General features: G+C 36.6%; 1 protein-coding gene across 3 annotated transcripts in view; it reads left to right on the top strand.

Moving 5' to 3' along the window:
• The window catches only part of BABAM2 (BRISC and BRCA1 A complex member 2), a 168,112-nt gene that overhangs the window by 118,297 nt on the left and 22,777 nt on the right, over positions 1-27,038 (top strand). For all 3 annotated transcript variants that reach the window (XM_035320764.1, XM_035320766.1, XM_035320765.1), the window contains exons 8-10: positions 7,974-8,073; positions 10,063-10,133; positions 11,640-11,722. In XM_035320764.1, the coding sequence (XP_035176655.1) occupies positions 7,974-8,073; positions 10,063-10,133; positions 11,640-11,722 (254 nt within the window). The remainder of the gene's footprint in view (positions 1-7,973; positions 8,074-10,062; positions 10,134-11,639; positions 11,723-27,038) is intronic.

Consider the following 27,038-nt stretch of genomic DNA (forward strand, 5'->3'; position numbering starts at 1 on the left):
GACAGGAACCAGGCCTTCCTGGTTAAACCGTGAGGCATTTAGCAACTTGCTCAGGTGCTCTTATAACGATTTGCCTTGAATAATGCTGTGCTGATGAAGAATTAATATAAGTAACTCATACTTCTTGGAACAAAAAACTGCTTGAGATCATAAGAAGTTTAAATTTAGTCCTTACATTATTTGTGATTAATATCTCCTTATTTGTAACCTTTCCAAAAGCAAACTGCTGGGAAATGACTAAGCATGTTAAATTTGTAATACACCTTGCATTTTTTTTTGTGTGTGGAAAAACTGAGAGGGGTGTTAAGTGTAGTAAGTTTCAGAACAAAAGTGACTTCTGTCAGATTTTTTGGGCCCTCTAAGAGACAAGTACACTCTTCTTATAGCCTCTGAAACTTCTCATATTTTATTTTTCACCTGTTTGTTCTATATTCTGAAAAATAATTCCAAGCATTAAGCATGAGGGATTTCATAATATTTTTAATCAGTCTTAAATATATTGCTTTTTTATTTGCCCCTTTGTGTTTATATTGCCAGAATGAGTGGCGCCCGAAATCTTTGTACTGGGCATTGCTTTATAGATTGCTATTGTTAACAGCAGTTAAATAAACATGTATTGTAAACCAGTGTACATATTGGAGCCTTTCTGATCATCTGTGTCGCATTCAGTTGGACTTCTCCTGTCCAACTCTCCAAAAGTTTGTGTTTCGAGGCATGGTGCAGTTCCCAGAGGGCTGTCAGATCTGCTGGACTTGGCCTGTCCAGGACTCCTGCCGTAGGCTTGACATTGATCTATGAAAGCGGGTCCTGTTACACAGAGAAGAAAATGGGATTATGACTGTTGTAGGCTTAGTATACAGCATGTGTACACAACTACAGCTGTGTGACAAGAGGGGCTGATCAGCTGGGCGATAAACGTTATCCTCGCATCAGTTTGTCTTCAGAGAAGGTGAGGGCTGAGGCCTGTGGAGAGCTCCGTCGCTGTCAGCCCAGGCTTGCTGTTGTTTAACAGACCAGTGAAAACCTTTTGGTCCTATTTACACAGAACCTATGGGTTGATTTCTGTGTATAAAAACACATTAAGTAAAGGAAATCGTTTCAGTCCTGGTTTAGGCGATACAGAGGAAATACTGGCGGTTTTAGGCTTTCTTACTATCAACAGTAGGGAAAGCTTTATGCTGCAAAGCTTTATACTGTTCTTTCCCCTCCCAGCTCTGAATCTGAATAAGGGAAGGGAAGAAACATATTCTAATTTAATTATAGGGTTAACTATCTATTAATCTCATGCTTTGTGTGTTTCTTTTTTTCCTCAGGAGTAGTAAAATCCTGAGGACAGAGCTCCTATCCCCTCAAGTCTTTTTAGTTCTGCATCACCTGAGCTATGGTTTGTGTGAAAACCTATTAAAGTTTACTAGAACCCAAACTCTCTCTATATAGTTAATGTAATTTTTTTGTTGGTATACTCACCTTGTCTAAAATGGGAAGTATATTCGTGAAAATTGCTTTTTGACAATTTTACCTACATCGGAATACCAAAGTTGGAATAACCCAAACAAAGCAGTATTCATCATCACTTAGAGATGACTTCATCCCACAGCTTTCTACTATTCAATGAAGATTATGAAACTTGAGTAATTCAGTGTAAGCATCCGATTGTTATAGGTGGGCAAGCAAAGTGGTTTGCAATGACGTGCTAGAACATACAAAGTCAGCAGAAGAGGTGCAAACAGAGCTCAAAAAGCCCGAGTTGCATTTTTCTGTACAGTCTGTAAAGCTAAAATACATTTTGTTTTTAGTATGCACTTTTTTTACAGTGATTGTTCCATATTTTTTTCCATTTGCCAGTCAGGAGGAACTCAGAAGTATTTACTCTGAACCTTTAGTAGGTCAAGGAAAGAAAGATGTTATTTATTCTTTTGGCTCTACTTGGCCAGACTTTTAGTTAGTGTTTGACCAGGATTCTCTCTCCAAATAAATAGATTTTGTGTCGTTTTCCCTCTAGGTCACCTTGTGATTGTGTTTTTTCTTTACTCTCAATAACATCAGTACATCATATTATATCGGTTAGCTGGAAACATACATTTCCATTTTACCTAAGTTGAAGTAGAAATAGTTAATAGTTAATTTAAAAGTGTACTGTATTCGTGTAAAAAGAGAAGCATGTTGGGTCTCTAAGTTGTTCCTGTAAAAGTAAGGTAGGAATTTCTGGGGGGGATACACTTTACCTTGTAGTAAATATGACTGGACAAACAATATGTTAATTATATTTGCTTTAAATTGAGTATTAATAGAAAGGGAAGAAAGCACTGTCACAAGTCTAGACTGACTGATTTCTCAGTAGTAAGAGTAATGTTCTGTTACTTTATTGTTAATCTCTGTATTGCTGACTGAAGCACTATTCCAGATCTCCTGCAAAGCACCACGTTGTTAATGTGATACGGAGGATTTGATGGTCGAGCAAGTCTGAAAAACGGTAAACTGACAACGAATCTGGGATCATGGTTCTTAAGGCTTTTGTGGTCACGTGCTTTTATTTGATGTGGTTCTTTGTGTCTCCTGTGCCAAATGGTGTAATGTACTAAAATGATGAAACTGCAAAAGAAAAAAAATAAGTGAACTATTTACTTTAGCAACAAAGGAGAAAGAGAACAGGCAAGGAGATCAAAGCCCATAATATGAGTGTCTCAAATCAGGAAAAAAAGAGCAAAAAGAAGGGAATTTCTTTCCACCTGCTTCAGGCTATTCTTGCTTATACCCATCATGAGTAATAAACCCTTAAATGCTTGTGTAGGTCTGAAATGTGCTTCAGTTTCAAAATAAAGCAGGTGAAAACTTACAGAGAGTTAAGAAGGGTGTATCCCTGTAAAAGAAAGGGCTAGAGTCTATTGAGTCTAAAGTCTATCTTCCATCACTAAGTAGATATGACATGTTTTAACTTTGGCCGCACTGAGAGAAAAGCTCTTAGTTATTTTGAAACAGTATAAAAAGTCTTCCCGTGCAGAGGCAAGTTTTTTGTGTATTTATATTTTCAAAGCTAGGCAAATCTTCAGCTGTATGGTTCATATCCATTGAAGTTGTCATTTTCTTATTTTATTTGTAGAAAGAATACATTGGATTATAAACATCATTGAGTGCAATCAGTATTATGTACCACTTTGTTCTGAAATAAATCTATTTAATATGTTAACACTGTATACAGGAATATACTTCTTACAATTCTGGACCTCCTTCACAAATGCATGGTTTTCAGTTTTTCCCCTTTTGGAGCGAAAATAAATACCATTGTGCCAGATATCTCCTTTTCAGAGCCTGAAAAATCTCCTTAAATGTTCTGTTGTTTGTGATACGTCTTTCAAATAAAAGCTTATGGAATTTTGGGCACAGAGAATGGTAACAGATAAAAGCCATTAGAGCAAAACATATGGAGAGTATGAAATGTGTATGGGTGCTTATCTGCAATACCGTAACCTATGTCAGCACATAACTTTATAAACTGTGATACTGGTATTCTTGCAGGACCCTGCAAGATGTAAGGAATAGTCTGAAATAATCCATATTTTCAGACTCAGCTCAAAATGTCCCAGTGATGTAGAAAAATACTTGCATGCATTTTTCTGCTCCAAGAAAAGGGGCAGCAAAATGGATTGCGGGGAAGAGGTGAGATGAAGGAAAAGAGTTTAGGGGAGCTTGGCAGGCCCAAGAGAGCATGGGGGAGAGTTGCAGGGAAGGGGTAGGCTAGATGGGAATAGGTGCATCTTCCATCATGCCTTTAAGTCTGCCTTTCCTAACCACTAACTTTTCTGAACCTGAGACTTAAAAGCAGTCTTTGTCTTCCCACATAGGTGGCCTTTTAGGAAGGGGAACTAAATGGTTCTTTACAGCTAAATACTCGGGAACGAGAACAGTCACTTCTGTAAACCTGTGAAATAATGCTGTGTCTTTTTATCTTTTTTCAAGGATCATTTCTTGAGAAAGACAGTTTAATGTAATTATAAGCTCTCAAGAAATGGGAAAGAATTTTGCATTTTAAATGTGGGCTTGAATAAATAGATCCATTGAGAGACAGACAGAGCAATTCACTTGGAATGCACAAGTCAACAGCAGAAATGTAAACATACTCCAGCTACGCTATCTGTACTTGCATTTCAGTGTGTCTCAGAACAAAACTGCTATTAATGTAGACTGACTGCTGCTCTTGTTGAATTCAGTCTGGAGTCCATCACAAAATCCTGTTCAATTCACTGAAGGTGGATCAGAATCAGATTGCATCTGACACTGGAAACCCGAGAAAGCAGGAGCTTGTTGCAATGGAGTCTCTGGTCTCTCCGATGTATGAGGATGTACAAAGGTGTACAAATCAGATGTACAAAGTTGGTTTGCAGAGCTCAGGAGGTTCAGCATAGCAGCAAGTGAATAAAATGACGAGGCCAACAGATCTTTGTCTCCGCCTTCCAACATGTTCATGCATCCTTATCTCATAGATAGGTAGATCTACCCATGTATTTATCTTCATCCGGTACCAGTCCTAATGAAATAGCATCCACTGAGACAGTTGCTTCAAAATGATAATAAATTATAGAAAGTTAGAATCAGAGTTCTGGCCTTTAAAAAGTACCAGGTTACTGGGGGGGGGGGGAGCGTAAATATCAAATAATTGGTTGTTCTGAAGCTATACTTAACTGTGGCAGCTGTAGAGGAGCAATATTAATTACTTTGGTTTAAAAACAAAATAATTTGTTCTTCATAACTCTTGATGTTTTTTCGGTCATCTTGATAAAGTGAATGTTATGAAACCTGATATTGAAGTTGTTTTTATTCTTGGGTATAGAAGCGTTTTTTGTTTGTGGGAAGTGTGTATGACAGTGATACGAAGAAGGAAAGCTTAATCACAGACTATGTAAGATTTATCCTCTAAGAGGCTCTGCTATCTGAAAAGTAGGTCTGAAGTACAGGAATCTTCAGCTTGCACTGGTGGAATCTTTTGGCAAGCAATGCCCATGACTCTATAAGGCTTCTAATGACATTTTTTCTTACATTCTTTTTTTTGACTAGGCTTGAGGAACATTAAACACTGAGCTACACTTGCCTGTTTTTCTCTGTTTTACATATTTGCTTGCACATTTTACAGCTGCTTCTTCTTTGACATGAAATCACTTCTTTCTTCAGATGCAGGTTTATTATAGGGTCATGAGAAGGATAGCCTCTTGACCACACTTGAGGTACTGAAGGTGTGTCCTTTTCACATGACACAGACATGGTCCAATCCAACACCAAGCAGTAGCTTCCTTATGTGTTCAAAAATAAAAGATAAACATCAGCTTCATAAGGCAGTTGAAGCTTAATTATTACATGTTTATAGAACGTTTTGAGATTGTCAGAGGCAAGGTCCTGTGCAAATGCAGTGTTTTATTAAAGTATTTAATAAGCAAATTCTCTGACCCAATAGAGGGAACAAAGATGCCTGTCCACTCTTAATTTTCCCTACCCATAATTATTTCTACAGAACACAAATTACATTTTGTACAGCTTTATTCTGTTTTCAGAGGATAATTATACTAGAAATTCCAACCTTCTTTCTGTGTAGGGTTCTCTCTCAGAAGCCACACCTAGTAGCAGTCTGTTTTTCATTTAAGAAGGGTTGAATCCCTGTTTGTCAACATGTTTTTGTAAATTGACTACTTTCAGAATATGGGTGCAGGTAAAATGGGAAGCCCATAGTCACAAATCAATAATTCAGTCTGGAAGATGTATTGGAACCTGGTGATAGAGGGTTTGGATTTTATTTGCATGTGAAATCTGGTAGAATTTTTTTCTAATTTCATGCCTGCAATTATAATCAAGAGAGGAGCCTGTAATTTCATCTGTAGTCATCTGAGCATCTCCAATGGAATCTCGGCTCAGAGAGGGAGCTTGGAGATGGTTGCAAATGAAACAAGGCAGGATGCAAAATGGACAGTACCATTTGCTGTGTGTATGAGATTGGAGTCTTTTATGGACATACCTGACAAACTCAAAGCCAGCATCTAAAGTAAGGTTCACAGCCCCCTGGTAATGTATCAGGAGGGACAAGACTTTTGTTCTCCAACATAAAAGACTGATAGACCCAGAATGCTTCCAGTTTCCTAAGAACAAACAACCCCTTCAGATGTGTTCTAATTTCTTAATAATCTAGTAGTCATGCTTCACTGTTTTTGACATCTACAGGCAGCGAAATTACATTCCCATGTGAGTACTTTTTGTAAGGGGATAGCAGCAAGGAAAATGAATTTAAAAAAAAAAAAAAATCCCATTCAAGTCTGACTGCTGCTTGAGAAGTCTTTTTTTTTTTTTTTTTTTTTTTTTTTTTTTTTTTTTCATGTAGCTGTGGTGTACTCAAGGCTTTTTTCTTTCATCATTGCATATGCAAAATCCAGACCTGCAGAACTGTTCCATGTGGTGAACAGTCTGCTGAACCCAGACTGTTTTGCCTGAGAAGCAGATTTCCATATACCTCATTACAAGTTTTATTTATTTAGGCTCTGTTCCTTCAAAGGGATGTATGATTGCAGACCTTTATACCTACCAAAGTGATACGTTATCAAGTACTGAGGAAAGTACAAGGGCAGGTCCCACTGGAGAACAAGAGCCTTGTTTTGCAGAGAAGATCCTTGTTTCCAGCCAGTTTAATCTTTCATGGAAGCAGCATGTAAGCAGAAGGCCACAAAGTAATTTACTGTTTGAAGCTTTTTAATTGTACCCAACAAGGTTCTGGTTGTTTAGTGCATGATGTAAGCCACAGTGTAGTGGAAACCCGTATCCCTTTTGATTGGTAAAAGACTATAAGAAAGATTTAGGTCAGTACTGCTAAAATAAAGTACCATGGACTTCAGCTGGTTGTTGCCTTATGCAACCCATTTTAAATAAAAAGTGCTAGATCTTTGCACGCTGAAGGAGCTTATATCCTCAGCAATATTAGGCGTGCTTCAGTTTGCCATCCTATGATAAAGGCAATTAATTGAGCAGCGTAAATGCTTCTTTGAAATAATCTTATTTCTGTGGACCTCTGTCATTCAGATTTCCACTTGGTATATTGTGTATGAATAAAGAATATCTTTGTTCCCATTGCTTTTCTGGGGGGATGAACAAAACCATAGAATCATATAATATAACCATAAAACAATTTAGGTTGGAGAGAACTTACAGAGGTTAGTTGGGCCAACTCCTTCCTCAGAGCAGGACCAGTTTAGATAGGTTGCTCATGGCAGTTGTTCAGCCAAGCTTTGAGCACCTTGAAGATGGAGATTCCTGAGGTCCTCGGGGGCCCTCTTCCACTCTTCGGTTATTTCCTAATAGCTAACCAGACCTTCCTATGTTACAACATGTCTCCATTGCCTTTCATCCTATCACTGTGCACTTCTGAGAAGATTTTCTGTCTTCTCTTTATTTTCCATTACATACTTGAAGGTATTGGTATGCCTTCAATTAGCTTAACATCTGTCTTGTATTGGAGGGGTCAAAAGCTGGAATAAATGGCATGACTGACGTTGTGCCTGGACATCTATTACTCGTCAGTCCAAATTACTGCGTTTGTTCGTAGCTGTTCTGACTGAAGGTGGCTTTTTGAGTAACTCAAGACCCAAAATCGTCTCATCCAGCTATAGCAAGGTATCATAACTGCAATGTAGTGCATCTGACTGAAGAGAGTTAAGAAATGTAACTGTTTAAAAAAAAAAAAAAAAAAAAACTTATTTCCTTATGGAGTGCTTTGTGTTACTGATATTTTGATTAAAGCTGTTGAATTACAATGGATAATGGTATAACTTGGTTTTATAGAGGGTATCGCTTAATGTTTTTTATATCACCACAGCATAAAAAGCATTTCCTCATTATAGCCCTCTGCCTTTAAATTTAGGGCAAGAGGCCAGCGTAAAAATCACTTTTAAATCCCAGGAACTGCATGTATGATGTACGTTTAAATTAACTTCTCTTTCTAGTGCACTTGGAGGATCATCTGCCCTTCACATACCAGCCTTTCCTGGTGGAGGTTGTCTTATTGACTACGTACCCCAAGTATGCCAGCTACTAACAAACAAGGTAAATTACTGAAGAGAACTCAGCTTCCCTTTCCCTTATGTGCTGTCCTGTTTACAGTAACACACTGTAGTGTTTCTGTAGATGTCATTTTTCTTCTGCCAGGTAGTTCAAGCAGAACACATTTGACATGAACTCTTCAACGGATAACTTACTGATAAGAGTTGAGCACCTAACCAATGTGTTGAAGATAATGAATCTGTTAAATAAACGAGCACGTTTGGGATCAGATCTTGGGGTGGGATTTCTTGTGATATGCTACAGTTTAGGATAAGTTGCTATTGTGTTATGCAGAACTGCATTGTAACATACGATGTAGCTATTAAATACAAACATGTGGTTTGCATATTATTTTTCTAGTCAGAAGAATCAAAGTTCTCATAGCATAGTCATCACTGTAGATTTTGAATGCTTGAGAGAGGATTCAGTGATTTTTCTTCTCATCCAAATGAACAGAATTAGCTGCCCACTTGGATATTCATACACTAACAGCTACTTTAGGTTGCAAGTACTGAAAAGGTTGTGTTCTGGCTAGCTTAATGTTTAAACAAAAAAGAGTGAGGGCAATATTTTGAAAGCTTCTCCATTATTTGTGTAATTTTCAATGAACAGCTAATTGGTCAACATCTAGAAATCTGTCAATTACAGACTTCCTATTTGTATTTCCATATGATTTTTACCTTTCTCCAAATGAGGAAAATAATTTTATCTTTTAGAAAAAGTTCTTCAAAATGTTTTTCCTTAACTTTGTTGTAATCTATCTTTGGAATTGTTTTTATTGTGGTTTTCTGTTAAAATTACTTCTGTTTTTAAAATCTGCAAGTACACAGGACTGTTTTTATCCTTTTTTAAACAAACTCTATTAAGCAAACTTATTGTATGTCTTCCTTTACCCAAAATAACATTTCAGATCCCACACAAAGGCTTCAAAATAGTTTTTTATAAAATGAAATAAGTCTCAATATAAACAGATTAATATAAGGGATACAAGATAGCTCACAGCAATGATTGTATCAGTTTAAAAAAAAAAAAAAATAGGAAAACATTTGCCAGCAAAGGCATTCTAATATTGCCATGGCCAAGAAAAATATTCTTCCTATTCTTTTTGTGTTTGGTAAGGAAGGAAGACTTTTAAAGCATTAGTTTTCATTCTGGAAGGCAAAGGGATTTGCTTAAGGAATCAGGTATGGAACCATAGTGTAGCTACTTCAAGTAACCAGGTGTAAACCAGTTGCTCTTTCAGCATGGCAACATAGTGTTGTTTCTGTCACGGGTCAAATGCTGTTCATAGTATTGTGCTAAGTAATCCCCTTAAAATCAGTAAGAAAACATACATGATGCAAGCAGAATTTTGCCTATAGTCTTCCAAGTTTAGCATTGTTAGATTTTGTCTGTGCCAGGATGGAAGTCTTTCAAAACCTAGAACGCCTCAGAAATTGATGCTTGCAATTGAGTAGGTGGCTCCCTGAGTCAGCATGAAACCACTGAGAGAGTTTAGTCTTAAGATTTTGTTGGAGGTACAGTCTTCAAAAAACACCCGAGATCCATTGTGAACTTATTTGTATTTTTTTATAACCTGAATTTGATTTTGACACGTAACGAACAGTCACATCAGGTAATTAAGTTTTGCCTAATGCAGCTTCGTGCATAAACTTCAGCAAGGCAAGGTCGTGCATTTTTCTTCACTGTTTACCTTGCGTACTTGAATAGTGCTTCAGTATATTGTGAGATACTAAGTTTTACTTGGAAGTGAGTAAAGAGATTTCTTTACAAGATTTTCTGTGTGCCAGAATCCACTCTTCTTTTAAAGGCATCTCAGGTTTCTTTAGGAAAAACATGAAAATTAAATGTAAGGATTCAGATTCAAAACCATGTAAATCTTTGTTAACAAGAAATAAATGACAAATAAGCAGCATTATCTTTTTAATATGGTTTTATAGCTATTGATTTCTTCCTTTTTCTTTTCCTTTTTTTTTTTTTTTTTTTCTTGAGGTACAATACGTTATTCAGGGATACCATAAGAGAAGAGAGTATATCGCAGCCTTCCTGAGTCACTTTGGAACGTAAGTTTTCTGTTGATGCATTGTTTTATGGAGCATTAATGATGCATTGTTTTATATCGTGAAAGTGTTATTTTCTGCACGGAGTCTTTGGTTTTGTAGCTGATACCCAGATGAAATCTGGTCATTTCTGCAGAATGATGTGTACAGATTTGCCCTCCAGGGCAATATTGGAATGAGGTTCAGTGTTACTTCAGTGTGTGTTGCCAATCTGATTTTATTTAGAAAACAGCTGATTATGGGAAAATACAGTAGGGATTTTCTCCCTGTGCAAAAGAAATGTGCTTGTTGGTGAATATAAGACTTGAGGGGTCATACAGTAATAGGCGGTGACTGAAGTGGAAGGATGGGAAAGTGGGGTACGGTTCCAAGCCATGCAGGAGCCAGAAACCACTGCTTGGCAGAAAGGCAAGGCTGGGAGACCAGCTGCTCCTACCATGGAGCTATAGCGTGTCTAGCATGGTAGAAAGGGCTTTCAGTCATCTTGAATTCCTGCAGTTCAGAGGTCTGTGGCCTGATATGTTGAGACGTTAGGTTCATAAATCAACAAATCTGGGGTGTTTTAGCAATGTGAAAGGTAGGCACTTCGGCCTTCCACCTAAATTCTGGCTTGAACAGAAGTCCAGGAGCTGATGCGACAGCAAGTGCCTGATCAGCAGTGCTTTGCCTCATTGTGAGGAGGGGATTTTTGCTTCTGTGTGATGATTTCAAATGACATGGATATTTAGGAGCCTTTCAAATCTCCAGTCTCTCAAGTGAGGGTAGGAAGACAGGTGGTTTTTAGTATGCACCCAAATTTATACAACTGTAGATAGATAAGTGACTTGATTTGGATGTGTGAGTAGACAGAGATGATGCAGGCTTAATCCATATGAAAGCTTTTTTTTATATATATTTTTTTTAATCTGATAATTATTTGATCCAAACTACATTACAGAAATGGACTGGGTATGCCTGTGATTTTGTTTCACTTGTGACATGGTTCAAGAGTCCTGTTACTGCTTCACACTTAGAAAATGTCATCTTCTTTTGGTAGTTGAGACTTTTAATGTCTACTCAACAAGCATTATGTATTTAATTTTTGTATACTGTCATGCTGTGCTTCTTTATATATATTATTTTTAATTTTCAAATTTAAATTCTCTTTAGCCTGTACGCTTTCAATTTTGACATGTCCATTAACAGTGTATTAATAAGTTCTCTTAAACTGAATAACATGCAGGGATCTTGTGTGTGTACGGTTATTGTCAATTTAGATGTGTTACCAGGTCTTATTTTATTTTAGAACATATTTATGAATATGGCCTTTATTTGGGTAAGAATCTCCAGTACCACAGCATAAATTTAGCTAGAAAAATGTAATCATTAATAAATAAAACAAGTATTGGAACTGTCTGAACAAATGAAAAAACACCAAACCCTGTAATCCCAGATTTATATATTTCTTATTCAGTATTAGAATGAATGCTAGATAAAAGTTGTATTCTTTTTTATATTTCTTGTTGATAGTGGCGTGGTGGAATATGATGCAGAAGGCTTCACAAAGCTTACTCTGTTGCTGATGTGGAAAGATTTTTGCTTCCTTGTTCACAGTGAGTAACTTTTTGCCTCAGGCACAAATGTCTATCCTCTTGAAGATACCAGTTCAAAAGGGAAAAAGTACAATTACAGGAAATAATTTGAAAGTTTTAGCTATTTTTACCCAATGCTGAATGTATTTTTGATGTGACCATGGCACTTTGAAAACACAAAGTCCTGATCATACTTGGAGAAAGAGGGAGGATCCACATTGATGAAGTCTACTGCTTGCCTTACAGAGCACCAAAAGCATTCTGGAAAGATGTGCTGGTAACCTGACTCAAGGCTGAGCTCACAGATGTAACTCCTCCTAGCCAAAGTGTCAATAACATGTCAATAATGAGGATCAATACTACACGTAACCTGGGAATACCTAAAATCTTATGTAACTGTCAGGAATTACTGAAATGATGGTGATAGTAATGACACTTTAGTGTAGGAAAAATACATTATAGAAGAAAAATAACAAGATACTGTGGTTAAGAGCCAAAACTTACTCCTAGAATGAATCTCTTTTAGATGAAATGCCCAATAGTTTGAGGCAGTATATGGCTAGATTGACTATTATTTCAAATCTTTGAGCAAGATTGTATCACTTTCAAAAAGATGTTTATAATTAAATTTACAGGAATTACTTTATGGAGAAATTAGTAAGTGTAGCATTGTTATTGCATTATACATGGTTACCAGAAATTATTATTTTTCTTTACAAGGTGGGGTTCGTTGCTATGAAAGATTTTTTCATATGGGGAAGTTCAGTCATCTTGTACTTTGTTTTTTTATTAATATTTATATTTTATTAATATTTATCTTGATTTTTTTTTAATTACCACGTAGTCTGAGCAGCTGCAATGTTGGTGTTTGTTAACACTTTAGCTTTGCGGTATTTCAGTTTACATTGGTTGTGATTGTGGGATAGCTTTTCATGTGGAAAACTAATGATGCCTGAAAGACATCTGAATTTATCCAGGTCTTCTAAAGCAAAAAGTGGGGATTGACATTGTTTAGAGAAATCCTTCACTTTGTGTTGTATTGGAGATCATTACAATTGGCCTCATTTATGCCTTTCTCTTTATCACATAAAATTTCTAGGCATCAAAGAATTCTGATTGTAAATGGTCTAGAAACAGCAAACCTGAAATTAAAAGAACTCCATTATATTAATATGATTTACATGGGGGGAAACACAAAATAAAACTTGATGTAGTTGGAAAAATTGTCCTTACAAGATCTTTACTTACTCTTCAACTACATACTATGCTGTGGATATGATTTTTGCCTTGGGATAATATAACTTAAATGTTGAATCAATTAGATTTCAGAGTAATCAAAATTCAAATTTCTGTTAAATAACAGAGTAAGTTTTAACTGTGAAGTAATATTCAGAGTGCTCAATTTAACTGGCCTGAAAGCTACAATTATAACTGAATAGTTTATCACTATGCATTAACCCTGTGGCCTTAGAAATCATACAGTGGCTTAGCTGTGTAAGTCATTGCATCACTTGCTTGCTGAACAATCCACTGTAAAAACATTTATGTTCCATGCACTAAAGGATATTGCAATGAAAGGACTGAAATCTGCACTTCATTTCCTGAGTGAAGTAATGTAGGCTTTCATCTCTTAACCACTGACATAACTATGTATATTATGGTTGAATATTTAGCAAGCGTCTAATAAAACGTCTGGGAGAGATAGCCGTAAGATGAAAACTGTTCTACCTTTTATATTTACTATAGTATGTAGCGGAAGTGTTCAGAGAGAAATAAATAGGTCAGTATACAGCAAGTACTGTGGCAAATCAAATGAAAGGAACCATAGTAAATTTTACTGGCATCTTATTTTTTGTGACAGTTTTAGGTTTAATTGAGGTTGTAAGATGTATAAACCCTACAGTGAGTTGTATTTCCTTTAAAAGATGCATCCAGACCTTTCAAAAATAACTTTGTTTGGTGATTTTTGCCAATATTGTCATTCAAAGTTACAAACTTATTTGGAAACTAGGAAGTAAAACACAGTATAAATGAAATGAAATTATTCAGAGTAGTTCTAGTTAAAGAAAAGGAGGAGAGAAACTGGAAAATCATTCTACAGTGCAAAAAGACCTTAAAACAGTTTCACTTGCTAAAAATACAGATTTGTGCAGTAATTATGGAATGAACAGTGAAGTCTGTCCACTATACTTTAAAACACACAACTGTCTAATGGCCAACTTAATCACTAGATTAATGTAGCTGCTGAAGTTGGTATATTAGATCAAAGAGTGGTGAAATGAACTGTTGTTTTAGTGGTTTACTTCTAAGAACTAGTGCTTTCAAATATATGACAAGAGAAATGAATGTTCAGAGAAGTTTGTGCCTCCACATGGAAGAGGAAATCGTTAATCAGGCTTAATGCTTTTGATACTGATATCTGTTTTGAGTAAGCCTCAGAATGAAACTTTGTAAGTAAATGCCAATATACTGCTGATTTCTTTCTCTAGCTATTTATAAGTCAGCTATGATTAGTTTCTGGAGGTAGATATTTCTTCATACATATTACTGTGTTCATTCTGTGTGTTTATACTGCATCTAAATACAAGTCACGTCTGTGCGTAATTAAGGAGTCTTATTGGTATGGACACAAGAGTAAGACTCCAAACCAATACATACGTAGGGTTTTCAAAGATTTATTTTTATCTTATGAGATTTTTAGGTTATCGGCACAAAAGACATTGACAGAAATTGAAACAATTGCAATAGCAAATGAAACATCTTGTCTTAGTGGTTATTTGTTTACGATGTCTTGAAAAGGACAGCTATTAAACTAAATAGTATTTGTTTCTTCGATCAATATGTTGGGGGATGGAGAATGTTGGAAACTGCTAGTGTTTGTATCTTAAGTTTGTATGCAACCTCAGACCTAGCTGAAGTTGGTGGGAACACTTGCTGCCACTGATCTTGGCTGACTTTAAAGGATTACAGCTTCTGCACTGGGTAATACCAGTGACCTGTTAGGTTCACAAAGCTGGTCAAATGAAAGGTAAAAGTCTGATTAAGAAGCTTTCTTGCCATGAGAATGCCAACTGAAATAGTGTTGTGTACACCCTCTTAGCTGTCTGCACTTCTGTAGTGACCTCAGTCAGAGAATACATCAGAAATGGGGAGCATCTCAGCAAGAATGAAGATTTTCTCTAGGAGGGAGAAGCCATCGTAGGGCCTAGAGCATTAAATGGGTTATGGGAGGTTGTACTGTGGGTATGAGGCTGTGGACAGACACCCTGTTCTGTATTCACTGTTCTGGGAGAAGTCATCAGTGCCAGCTTGTGATGCATTCCAGGTTGGTTATTGCTATCTGCAGACGTGTGTCAGCAGAGCAGCTTGTGCCAATGCAGTTGAGACAAAATGGGCTCAGCTTATGTGATGGGCCGAGCTAAATAGTTGGGGTTTCCTCACATAAGCTTTCTTTGGATTTGGATTAGCACATCTGTCCACAGCCTAAGTAAGTAAACAGAAGGCAGATTGAAGAGTGAAGACAAAGGATTTTTGGTAGCCGTCATTGTCAAATGGAGCTTGGGAGAGGAAAAAAACATTGGGAAAGAGTGCTAGTAGCTGCAAGACAGGTTTACAGTACACTGCAAAGAAAGTGCAGTTTATTCCAGTAGTGTTCAGAGAAAGAGGAATGTATGCCTGCTCCCTGTAAATACACAAAATTGCATTGAAGAAGTAATTTATTCTATCAGTTCCCTTTCCAAGCAGAAGTAGACCTCAGATACAATTTTAATCACTCACTACAGCAACAATAATCCTTAGAATTTAGATAAATGTTAATTTTTCAGGCAGCTGGTATAGTTTAAGATGATACTGCCCTCTATAAACAAGATGGTCCCTCTCCTGGAAAGTCAACAGAACAGGGCTAATGAGCATTCATCAGCTCCTTCATCTATTCCTCCAGCAGCTGTTTAAATAAACAAGTTAGATTTTGTGGTAGTAAATGGCTAGTAAAGAGGTTTGATAAAGTCTTAAATGGAAGATGTTTCCTAAATGAATGTCTTTCTGATCACTTACTGTTTGGTATGAGGGTTTAGGAGAGCTTATGTGACAAGGTAAAAGTATTTTCTTTCATCTAAGATCTTACTGTTCTTCTTTTTGAAATAGTTTCTGCAGATTCTTATTTGAAAAGTCACATGCCTGCCACGGTGACTCCACACTCACTGAGATAATAAAAATGTTTAAGAAATGCTTGTTTATCTGAGCAATTTGGAACCCAGAACCAAAGACTGTTCCTGTAAACATTCCTCTAAATCTGCCTGTAGTGTTGGCCATAGAGCCCTCTCACTGTGTGGGACTTACAGGTCTAGGTAAATGTAAATATCAGTACAATAATACAAATGTTAAATGTAAAAGTAGCTACTGTTTGTTGTTTTGATATAGTATTTAATGCAGTTGAAACATGTTCAATGACTCCTGTGTGCTGCTAGAGTATGAATAATCATTTGAGTGGGCTTGGTAGTTCCTGAGAATTATTATTATTTTTATTATTTTTTTTTTCTGTCATGTAAGACTTGCTCACATAGCTTTTGGAAGCTGAAAGGAAGATAGTCTGTAAGAGTTGCTCCTCTTCATCAATATCAGTGCATGGCAGTGGTCACAATTAACACTTAAAATTCAGGAAAAATAATCCGTGGAGGGAATAAAGATTGCATTGGCTCTGCTTCTTCAGGGAAGTTAGTCTGATTGTGAAAGAGAAGCCTCTTCAAGAAAAGGTATGGGAAAATAAACTGTTGTTTGCCCCAGCTGTTCTCTGAGGAAGGGACAAGTGTTGAGTGGAATATTTCATTAAATAGCTTCTACATGTTTTGATGGCTTTGTGAGCTTTTATGTAATTGAAGTGCTTTGGCTTCCTATACAGTGCTTTTATTATATTCTTCTCATTGTTCCATAGGTGAAAAAATGACTCTGTGAAAATTTAGAGAGAAGGAAAATAGAGAGAACATGACAAATAAGATATAGGAGAATTGAGTAACATCTGATAGTTTCAGGAAAGCAAGATGGCTCAGCAGAGATGTCAAGCATAACAAAATAAATGTTTCAGGAATCAGTAAAAGAAATTCAATAGTGATCCAAAAAAAAAAAAAATAAAAAGTCTGCAGAGATTATAGGGATGTCATTTCTTTCTTAAATGAGAAACTGGAGATTAACGAAGTTCCAGTGATACAAACTGGCTGGTTAGAAGTCAAAAACCACTTTAATCTTATGCCTGGGAGTAATTTTTTGTCTGTTAAGTACCTGTCTCTCATGAGACTTTTTTTTCCTGTGACTCTCAGTACTTCTAGTCAGTAACATGTATTTCTTTGAATCTGGTCTTGAAAGTTCCTGAGCGCATCATTCTGCCTACAGCAAAATATTCCCTGGGCAGAGGGAGGGTCTCTTCAAAACTTTGTACATGGCTTGAATGACAACAAAATAAAGCATTCTTTGACATTTTCTGTGTAGTGAGGTGTGTATCACTTAACTGAATTCAAAGAAAGTTGCAGATCCCCTGCAGTGGTGTGGATTAGGCAGTGTGATGGAAAAGTATCCCGAGTCACAAGCACGCAGTTCTATACTTAACTAGGCATAGTCAGGGGCTAATCCTAGAGCTGCATTGCAGCATTTGGTAAATTAATTAACCTTTTGATTATCATTTTTTTCCTTTTTTTTTTTTTTTTCCTACAGGACACTGCCAACTAGTTTTAGTTTGAAATTTGTATTGAAAGCTGATAATTTGATGTTTGTCATTAAGAGTACTCTAAACATCATGTTCCTTTAATTCCATCTGGGGTATTTACTTTTACGGAGCTGAACAAGCTTTTTCGTATTTGGGTATTCATAATCAAAGCAAGTTAACCTGAAAATAGAGGTCTTCTTCTCTACTTCTTCTGTTTTTCTGTATTTGTTTTGTAACCACTATAAATTAGTTTTAGGTTCATATTTTAAAATCTGCCAAAAAAAAAAAAGCAAAAGTGGTCACAAGGACAAATCATAAATTGGTATGACAGAAGCAAACAGGAAACAACTGGTGCGATGAGAATTGGGTTGTACAGGTATTTTATGGTGGCCTGTTACATGGGTGGAGTGCAAAAGTATTTTTGAATGTCACTTTACTGTGGATAGTATCTTTTTAATTTCTGAGAAACACATATATCTGACATACCTTTCAAACAGTAGTGTATTGCTGTAGGCACTAATTGATGTTTTTCCAGGAACTACAAGTATTTTAACAAATGGACTGAAAGGTTTTGTAATAAATTCTTTCAAATTGTGCTGTTCTAAAAAGTGAAATATTGCTCTTTCTTATCTAGTAGATCTATCTAGAGTACTACTACATACCTGAGTATGTGGTAGACAACTAATAAAGTCTTACAAGAGATACCTGAGATAGGGAAGTGATATAATCCTACTTTTTAAACTCAATTTGGGGAAAAAAGTAATTAGGTCACAAAAAGTCATTGACAGAGCTGGGACTTGAGTACAGATCATGGTACTTTTTCTTCTTACTCCATACCTATGTCTTGTTTCTACACATTCTCATGTCTCACATGGCATTCACAGAGGAAATTTTTCTCTAAGGTGAGAACTGCATTAAAGCGGTGAGATATAGCAAACTGAAAATTGCTCATAGTAGCAAGTAGAAAACAAATAGGAGAGGATTGGCATGGGTTTTGCAGGGATCTTCCACGGGTTTTATTAGTAGCTAATGCTGACAGAGAAAAAAACAAGGTGCTAGAGAACACCATGGAATTTTTAGAGGTGTAAAATTTCTAGAAATAAAACACAGTTCTTATTTTGTAGCCTTTAGAAAACCAAACTGGGTTTTACGTTGGCAATGGAATTATGTATTTAAATGTTTTGTTGTAGAGCTAGACCTTGTATAATAGATTTGCTGTCTTCCACAGAACTAAAGTTCTGAAGGTAAAATTGAAGATTGGCTATGCAGGCTTGAGTTGATGGAAGTTTCTGGACTGAAATAGGAAGACACTTAAGTTGGGCAGGTTAAACAGACCTGATTTGAAAGGTGTAAGACTGGATGGAGCTAAGTTTGAAAGAAGAGGACAGTGAGTGTGTCAGCAAAGGTTACTCTTGGCCTGCAGGATAGTGCCATGCTGATCACAAATGAGAATGAAATAAATCAGTTTCTTTTCAAATAGCAGGCAGCATTGGAAACGGGAAAGAACTTACTTGCAAGACTTGTAAGCTTCATAAAATATTAGTGAGGGAAGCCAGTGTTTTTGCACAGCTGCTTTTGTGATAAAAATAGTCATAAAGTCTTCATGCCCTGTTGGAAAGTAATGTAAAACTTCTCAGAACTTAGCATCATGTCTCTATCGTGAAAAAAGAAAAAAAAGTTTCTGCCTTTTCTCCAACAGTAGCACACTATGGCCACCAGCCTGGAATCGGAAGAGAAGGGCCAAGAGAAGGCCACAGATTGCTTTTTACGCTGATAGCAACTGCAACTGTATTTAAAGTATAATCTTCATGCAATTCACATAGAGGAGAGGCAGCTTTTAGTAGCATCAATCTCATCACCACTTGGAGAAGTTACTATAGAAACTGTTACAGAAGAAACAATAAAAGGAAATAAAAACGGAAAGGGAGGGAATGAAGATCTTTGAGAATTTGAAGTAAAAATAAAGCAAAATAGATGTCACTGACTGAAGCTAACGAGGTAAAAATAAAAAGCCTTTGTCTTAAAGTAATCGTGGTTACAGGAATTAGAGAATGAGAAGACCTGTGAGGCCACTGTGCCATTTATTTGGGTTCAGAATAGGATTATGAGATATTCCATGGGATATTTTTAGTAGGTAGTCCAGTCTTGCTGTTAAAGTCCAGGAGTATTCAGTTGAGGTGAGAGATGACACTCCAAAGAGAGAGGGCATTAAAAAGCAGTTTTCAGGTTGTTACATCACTTTTTCATGGTCTAAAAATGTAACTGAGAACTGTTTGAAGAATCTCTTGCTTTGATCTGTTACTTAGTTCCTCTGTAAGACTAAACAAAGAATTTGATAGTCTTGTTTGTAGGACACTGAAACTTAAGGTATTTAAACAACTGAAGGTCATATTTTTTTAAAATGCTATGTTTGAATGAAGAATGGGGCACTTTAAAAAACAGATACTGGTTATGACAAAGACATGACATATTCTTACAACCATATCATCTGTCTATATCAAAAGAAAACAGAAACAATAGTAATCAAAAAAGAAATCTGGTTGCCATTGGTCTATATTGTAGTTCCCATTATCAGTGTAATGAGAACCACAAGATTGATACAGCAATGTTATGCAGTCCTCTTTAAATAACAAATTGTTTTGTACTTCATTAAAAAAAAAAAAAAAACTAAATGATACATGTATTTCAGATTCATAGAAATTCACAAAGTAAACAAATCTACTCTCTGTAATGTGTCAGAACAGTTTAATCCATCACAAGTCATTGTCTCCATTATTCAGAAAGATTGAAGAGCTGTCTAAGAGCTGTGGAGTTAGAAATAATGACTTCTGTGTTTTCAACTCTGAAGATAGCTATTTCTGTAAAAGATGTTATATTATTATAAGACACAATAGGGGATGGGACATACTGATGGTGCAAAAATTTTGAGAAAGCACCAATGCTTATTTTGAATCTCACCCAGACTCATAGTAGCTGAAAATCCTTCCCATCCAACTAGAAAAAAAAATAGAAAAAAATAAAATTATATTCCTTTAAGCATTCATTGATGTCACAACGAACATCACCAAAGTAACTACAAACTGGGAATTTGCCAGTGTTTACAATAACAGCCGTGCGTTCTGGAGGTAACACATTAAAACAGTTCTCAATAAGAGGTTCATCAGCATTTTTCCTCCTTCCTTATCCCAGATGAATTCTTGCAAATGACTAGCTAATAATGTTAACTTCTAAACGTCTCATTGGGGTCCTAACTTCCTTCCCATTCTTGAATATTGTGCTGACTTGTCAGGGTCAGGAAATTTCGTGGAGCTACGAGGATCAATCATTATACAAATGCTGGCTCCTTAGTGAGCTGTTCTGCTGCCAGATCCCTTTCCCAGTACAAAAGAAGGAGCTGTTAATTTCATATACTCACCAAAATTGTTATAATTCCAGATGTTGCCCTTGTTCCGTTACCAGTTACCACAAACAGTCTGCCACATTCCCATTTTTATCTTCCTTTGTTTACTAAAGTGCATTCAGTTAATATATAACCGATGCAGTTAAAGAAAAAATGTTGTCACTTTTTTTCATAGTATTTACATATTTGGAAGCATTTTGTATGTAAGTCATCTTATTTACTCTACAAGTGTTCATTTTGCTGATGGTGAGGATGTTTCACATAGCGATGGCAGACTTAATTATTTTGAAAACAGCTGTGATTATCAACACACCCAAAGTGCCCTAAGTGTCTCAGCTAAAATTCCACAAACAGCTTTTCATTTTACACTTGAAATTTTGAAATGTTGCTTTCAAAATAGCATTTTCCTGCAAAGAACCTGTATTTCTCCAGGAAGGATGTTTGCTCTCGTCTATTAACAGAATCAAACTTGTATGACTGTGCTCTGTTAACCTAAAGTTCCACACTAATAGCATTGTTATGTTATTTGTCATCCTTACTCTCATTCTTGTAAGACTACATCATTATGCACCAAAGCAGGATAGCTGTGGTATTTTGTAATTGTGTGTATTTTGAGCCAAATTGACCCTTTCGTGTCTTTTTTTTTTTTTTTTAATTTGGCCAGTAGAATGTAGGCTAAAGGCCTTCAGCACAAAAGAGTCAAGGAAGGATTCACTAGGTAAAATAGCCTGAAATCTGCCGCTGCAGAGATCTGTGCTAAGCCACTACAGTCCCCAGAATGCTTGTGGCTGAACCTATTCAGGTTAGTCCATAGGTCCAGTGACCAGTATGATTCCTTTAAGGCTTCCTATACTGGAATTTCTGTTTTAAAAAAATGGACATAGCTGTTCTGCCTTGAAGTTAGATGGAAGATTTTTCACCCAGCGTACAGGCTGTCTGGAACAGCTTTCCCATAGGAGAAGCCACGTCAGAAAACCCACCAGCCAAAATCTTTTTAACACAGAGCTTGATAGATGTGTCAAGAGCATTATTATATGGCGTGGTATCTGTGTTACCACCAAGTTGCATTGTAAATTTATGTGGGTCTCATCCACATTAACACCTCATAAAAACTGGAGAGGTATGAGTTCAAGGAACTTCTCAGGTTGAGGCCCTTCCTTCCAATCCCCAAGTGCTTCTTCCCAGCATCATGAGCTGGGCAAGCAGAGGTCTGGGCTAGCGGGGAGGATGTTGAAATTCAGTGAACCGAAAAAAGAGCAAGCAAAACGATGATGAATATGTACTATCCAGAGATAGTTCTGGAGCCTGGGATACGTATTTCCTGTTTTCATGACTGATTTCATCAGAAATACTTGAATGCAGAGGCAGTTTCTGGCCGAAGTTGGATGATAAGCAAGGGGTGAGTCAGGCGATTTCAGGAAGAGAACGGGGAGTATCAGGCTGTGACTGTTCAGAGTTCTCTGGAGATTTGGTTTTAGCACATCTTTCCTGTACCCTTCTTGTTCTTCTGGTGAAATCATTTAAAACTTTTCACATGTCCACTAATGGTTTATTCTGATGTACCTGCCATGGCAGTCAGAAAGGGTTGTGTTTGGCTGTATGAGGTGTGAACTGTTAGGAAGTCTCAGAAGCTTGGGTGCCACACGTTGGCACTCAGCAGTCAGTGGGCACACTGGCCATCCTTTCTTAGTTCCTTCATTCCCTGTCTGGAATTGTTAAATAGCCTCTCAGCTCACAAAGATGCTGTGAAGCAATTTATTTTTTTTTACTGTTTTACATAGCTGTCATCTTATGGGGATTAGAATCATCACATGGAAAAACTAATGAAGAGATGAACACGTATTTATTAAGAGCAAGGCTTCAATATTGTGCAGTAAATAAATGCATGGTGGTAAAACCTGTCCAATGGGATGGAAAACAGAGTCAAGTTTGGTGCATTCTGGTCAGCCTATGAATTGGAAAGAATACTTTGTTGTCCAGTATTTGAAGGCTGCCTCATAAACCAAGTGTAGATTGAATTAAGGATGTGCAGTCAATGAGAGCTTGTAGAAGTAGAAAGCTCGGCAGTAAAATATCCAGATCAGCCATTGTTTATGGGTGTAAAACAAATTACAGGTGCAATAAACTGTAGCAGATTCAAGCAGCCAGAAGGTTAATAAGATAACCACTGTAAGATCATCCTGGCATTAAAACAGTACGTAACATCCAGAGTAAATGTTGACCTCTGTGAAAACATCTGGATTTTACCCATTGTCTCACAAAGGGTGGGCAAACAGCTTCTGTAGAGCAGGGGAACAGTATATGGGAAATTGTCTGTAAGTGTTGCCAACTGAATACTTTTAAATATTTGCATGGTCAGCATGCATTTCAAGCATGAATTTGTTTTTCCTTCTATTCTCTCCAGTACTTAAAGGGAGGGAGGAGAACACTGATAAAGCTGCCTTTTTTTCTGAGCATTTTTCCTTCAGCAACCCTGTAGCAGCACTGGAATATTCTTTTGCCAAGACATCCCTTCCACATTTCATGTGCTGTTTACAAAGCTGTAAAATAGGATGCTAAAAACGTTACTTTAGAGTTAATAAGTCTGTCTCAACCAACTCTGTTGCTGTTGACAAAAGCCTAACAAACTAGGTAACCTGTTCCAGATCTCCATATGATTGGTCTTTAAGAAAATGAGCAGTTAAACCTTATAGATTCCTTGCACAGGTTTTCAGCTCTTAATGAATCAGGATTTTGACTTTAAGATAACTCTGTTTTGAATATACGTATGCACTGAATTCTAAGACAAGCAAATGTGTCTTAGTTCTCTGGATAGTTTCTTCTGTTTCAAAAAGAGAGCAACTTCAACTATTTATAAACTGTAATTAAGTTTCTTTACAGCATGACTCATTCTCAACAAGCAAATCCTTGTTCTTTTGCTTTCTTATGAACTGTGTGGGAAAATTAGGGTTCAATCACTGAAGAATTTACTCAATGCTTAATTACCCAAAACAGCCCTCATGTAGAGCTTTCATAAAGATGTGATTTTCCCGGCACTATGGATCTCTAAAACCTGACTCTTAAAAAATCATCTGTAAATTGTAACAAAGGAGAAAGTAAGTGTTTTGCTATAGTATTGGCTTCTTTCCCCAGCCTGCTTCTTTGAGCTCCTCTTATATTAATAATGTGATGCTTAGGAAAGCCAAAGTAAGAAATCATGATTAAATTACTTTGAGCATGAAACTGAATTAGAAAGCTTTACTTTCCTGAATGAGATAATTGTTTATATTTTCCAAAGGAAATGTTTCTATTTCTGTGAGAGAAGGGGTAAATGGGACTTCCTCTGACATAATTTTCATTTTAAAGCTGAGTTTGACAGCAAGATTTTTACCTTCATAACCAAATATTACTGCTTAGCTGCATGACTTGTGTAAGCTTGCTAGCTGAAGTGACTCACTTACGTAGATGAAGTTATTTTTAGAGAGATAATTTGCACTGTTTAGAAGAGAGGAAAAAAAGAGAGAGTCCTACTAAGAGCTAGATCCCTCATTATAGTTTACAGAGCTCGTGAACCCAGCATCCAAGCAAAAGATGACTAAGCAAAGGGTCTATTGGTACTTTCAGGAATTTACAGACATGAGTCATCTGCTTATTTTCTGCAGACATATCACCAGGGTACTTTGTGAGTCAGCTGTTATTTGGAAATTGTACTTGCATTCAACATGAATACGTTTTTGTAGTTCTTAAGGTCTTAAGTAACTACCATGCCAAACCAAAGCGTGCTTTTATAGTTTTCGTAGCTCAGGTGTGGATTTACAAAAGCGGTGTGTTGTTTTCAAGTGAGATGAGTTTTTCATGATAAAGTCTGAATGTTGCCTGGGATGTAATTATGGTAACGCTTACCTGTGCCGCTGTACGTATTGCATGAAGACGGATCTTAGTTTGTGTTAATGCACAGATGTGGACTCAGATTTTATATACAGACAGATAGAAAGAAACATTATCAGTTTGTGCCACCTAATGAAAATGTAATCATGACTATGTGTAGAATTTGACCTTTCATCTTCAATGCACGTTGCTAGTGTTGAATATTAATGGTATTTGTTTATTTTTCATGTATAAGTAAGCCAACATCAAATCCAAGCATTTTGTACACTTGCAATGTCAATGCACTTGCATCCACTGTGCTAGTAGTAAGTTCTTGCCTTTATTTCCTACTTCTGAAATAATAGCTGGCTACCTTGAGATACGTATAATGCTTTACAGCTCAAGGCTATTTCCTGTTTACTCGTCTTTTAGGTGTGGTTGTGTTCCAAAATTAGGGACAGGTTTTTTTGCTTGATCTGAACTCAGCCCACACCTTGTATTAAAGAAACACTTGGGTTAGAAAAACGGCAGTTTGGCAATTTTAGGTGAAAAGCAGTTTTAGAAATCAAAAGCAGATCAAATTATTCAAAACTCTCCTTGCAGTTCAGAATAATACTGCTGTTGGCCAGATATGGGATGCACAGTTTTAATTCTAAATTTATTACACGATTTAACAGCGTATAATGTAGCTGAGTCCTGAAAATTCCTATACAGCTTTTGGCTGATAAAAAATAAAATGTTTTCTTCTGTATTTTGATGATACTGTTGTTGAAAAAATACTTAACTATAAAGATTAAATTATAACTCGAGTGTGTTACTAAATATTGTTATTCCTTTTACACAGGAATAAAACACACTAATATATAGAGTAGTTTTCCTTTAAGGAGCTGGTGCTTAAGAAAGAGAAGATGCACTGGAGGTACAGAGTTGAAGCACTCTGAGCTAAAGAAGTATATTTATCATGTGGAAGCAGAGAGCCTTGCTTCATATTTCTTTCTGCAGTGAAGTCCTTGAGACTCTGAGGCATGCACGTCCCATCTGTGAGGGGAGGAGACAGCTTGCCTTCTGGTAAATGGCCTCGATATGCCAATGTTTTTCAGTGATACTACTTAATAATCATGTTATAAAGAGGAATTTGACAAAGCAATCGTGGAGTCTAACCTTTGTTACATCAGTGATCTGCCCTCAAATTAGCAGAGCTCTGCCCATGTCATTACCATTTAAATGTCTGCTGGAAGCTGCTGTGTGAGCTGAATCACCAGGACGTGGGGAGTTATCACGTGTAGCTCAGACACCAGGTCACGAAGTGAGCAAACACTGTGATCTTAAGTGATTTGTTTTATTTTGAAACTACAGCTGGGATATCACATTCACTTTCGTGTACTTCATTACTACGAACGTATTTACTTGTCGAGCTTGAATGGAAGGAAATCTAGGGGAAAGGGAGTTCTGGTTTTGCTGATGCACATCCAGATATTCAGACCTGATTAGAAAAATTAAGAAACTAGTAAGATGATAGCATGGAATTAAAAAATAAATAAATAAATCTTCCTTACACTGGTATCTCATTCCGTGAGCAGCAATTTCAAAAGAAGTGCTGGGATCTCTGTTCCATGACATATTTAGGAGGAGAAAATGTAACGAATTACCAAATGCACTGGAGAGGAGATGAATGTGGATATGTTCAGTCTCGTAATGTTCCTTTCTCTTTCTTAAAATCTGTTGTTAATAGTGATTTTTGACACTTCTTTTTGTTTCTACTTGGGTTGTTACAACCTACTTACTAACTCAGGGTTCTTCCCTTCTCTTTAAGCAGGACTATGAAGTGACAAATAGAGAAAACTGAGTAACCAGGCTTATTTGCATGAATTATAACATTAGTAATTTATTCAACTCATTGCTGTGCCAAATAGGAAAAACAATGGAAGATTTACAAGGAATTACTGTTCCATTGGAGTATTCTTTCATCCTGTTGACTTCAAGAATTGCAGTGGGGGGGGGGGGGGAAGAGTACAAACAAAGGGGCTTTGCAAAGCAAGTCTATATACCTTTAAAAATGCACATTCTTCTCTTAATTTTGGTGTTAGATTAGACCTCTAATATAAATTATTTCAGTCTCTTGATAACTCACTTTAATTACAGGTTTCTCCTGAAATTAAAAGTAGACCAAGAAAATCTTAAGTATATATCTAGCAATGCAGAAGTTAAGCTAAAGAAACATTTCTGACCATATTATTAACTGTTGCAGACTATTTTATTGTTCTACCAGAGCTAGCTGATCATGAGACAGTGAAGCAAAGGGAACTAAGAGGTTCTGATTTTTATTTTTAGTGAGATATTTTTGGTATTAATGACTTTGCAGTGTGTTTTTGGCTTTGTGGGGGTTTTTTGTCTAA

The sequence above is a fragment of the Oxyura jamaicensis genome, chromosome 3 (assembly GCF_011077185.1).
Source record: "Oxyura jamaicensis isolate SHBP4307 breed ruddy duck chromosome 3, BPBGC_Ojam_1.0, whole genome shotgun sequence".
In the NCBI taxonomy this organism is placed as follows: Eukaryota; Metazoa; Chordata; class Aves; order Anseriformes; family Anatidae; genus Oxyura; species Oxyura jamaicensis.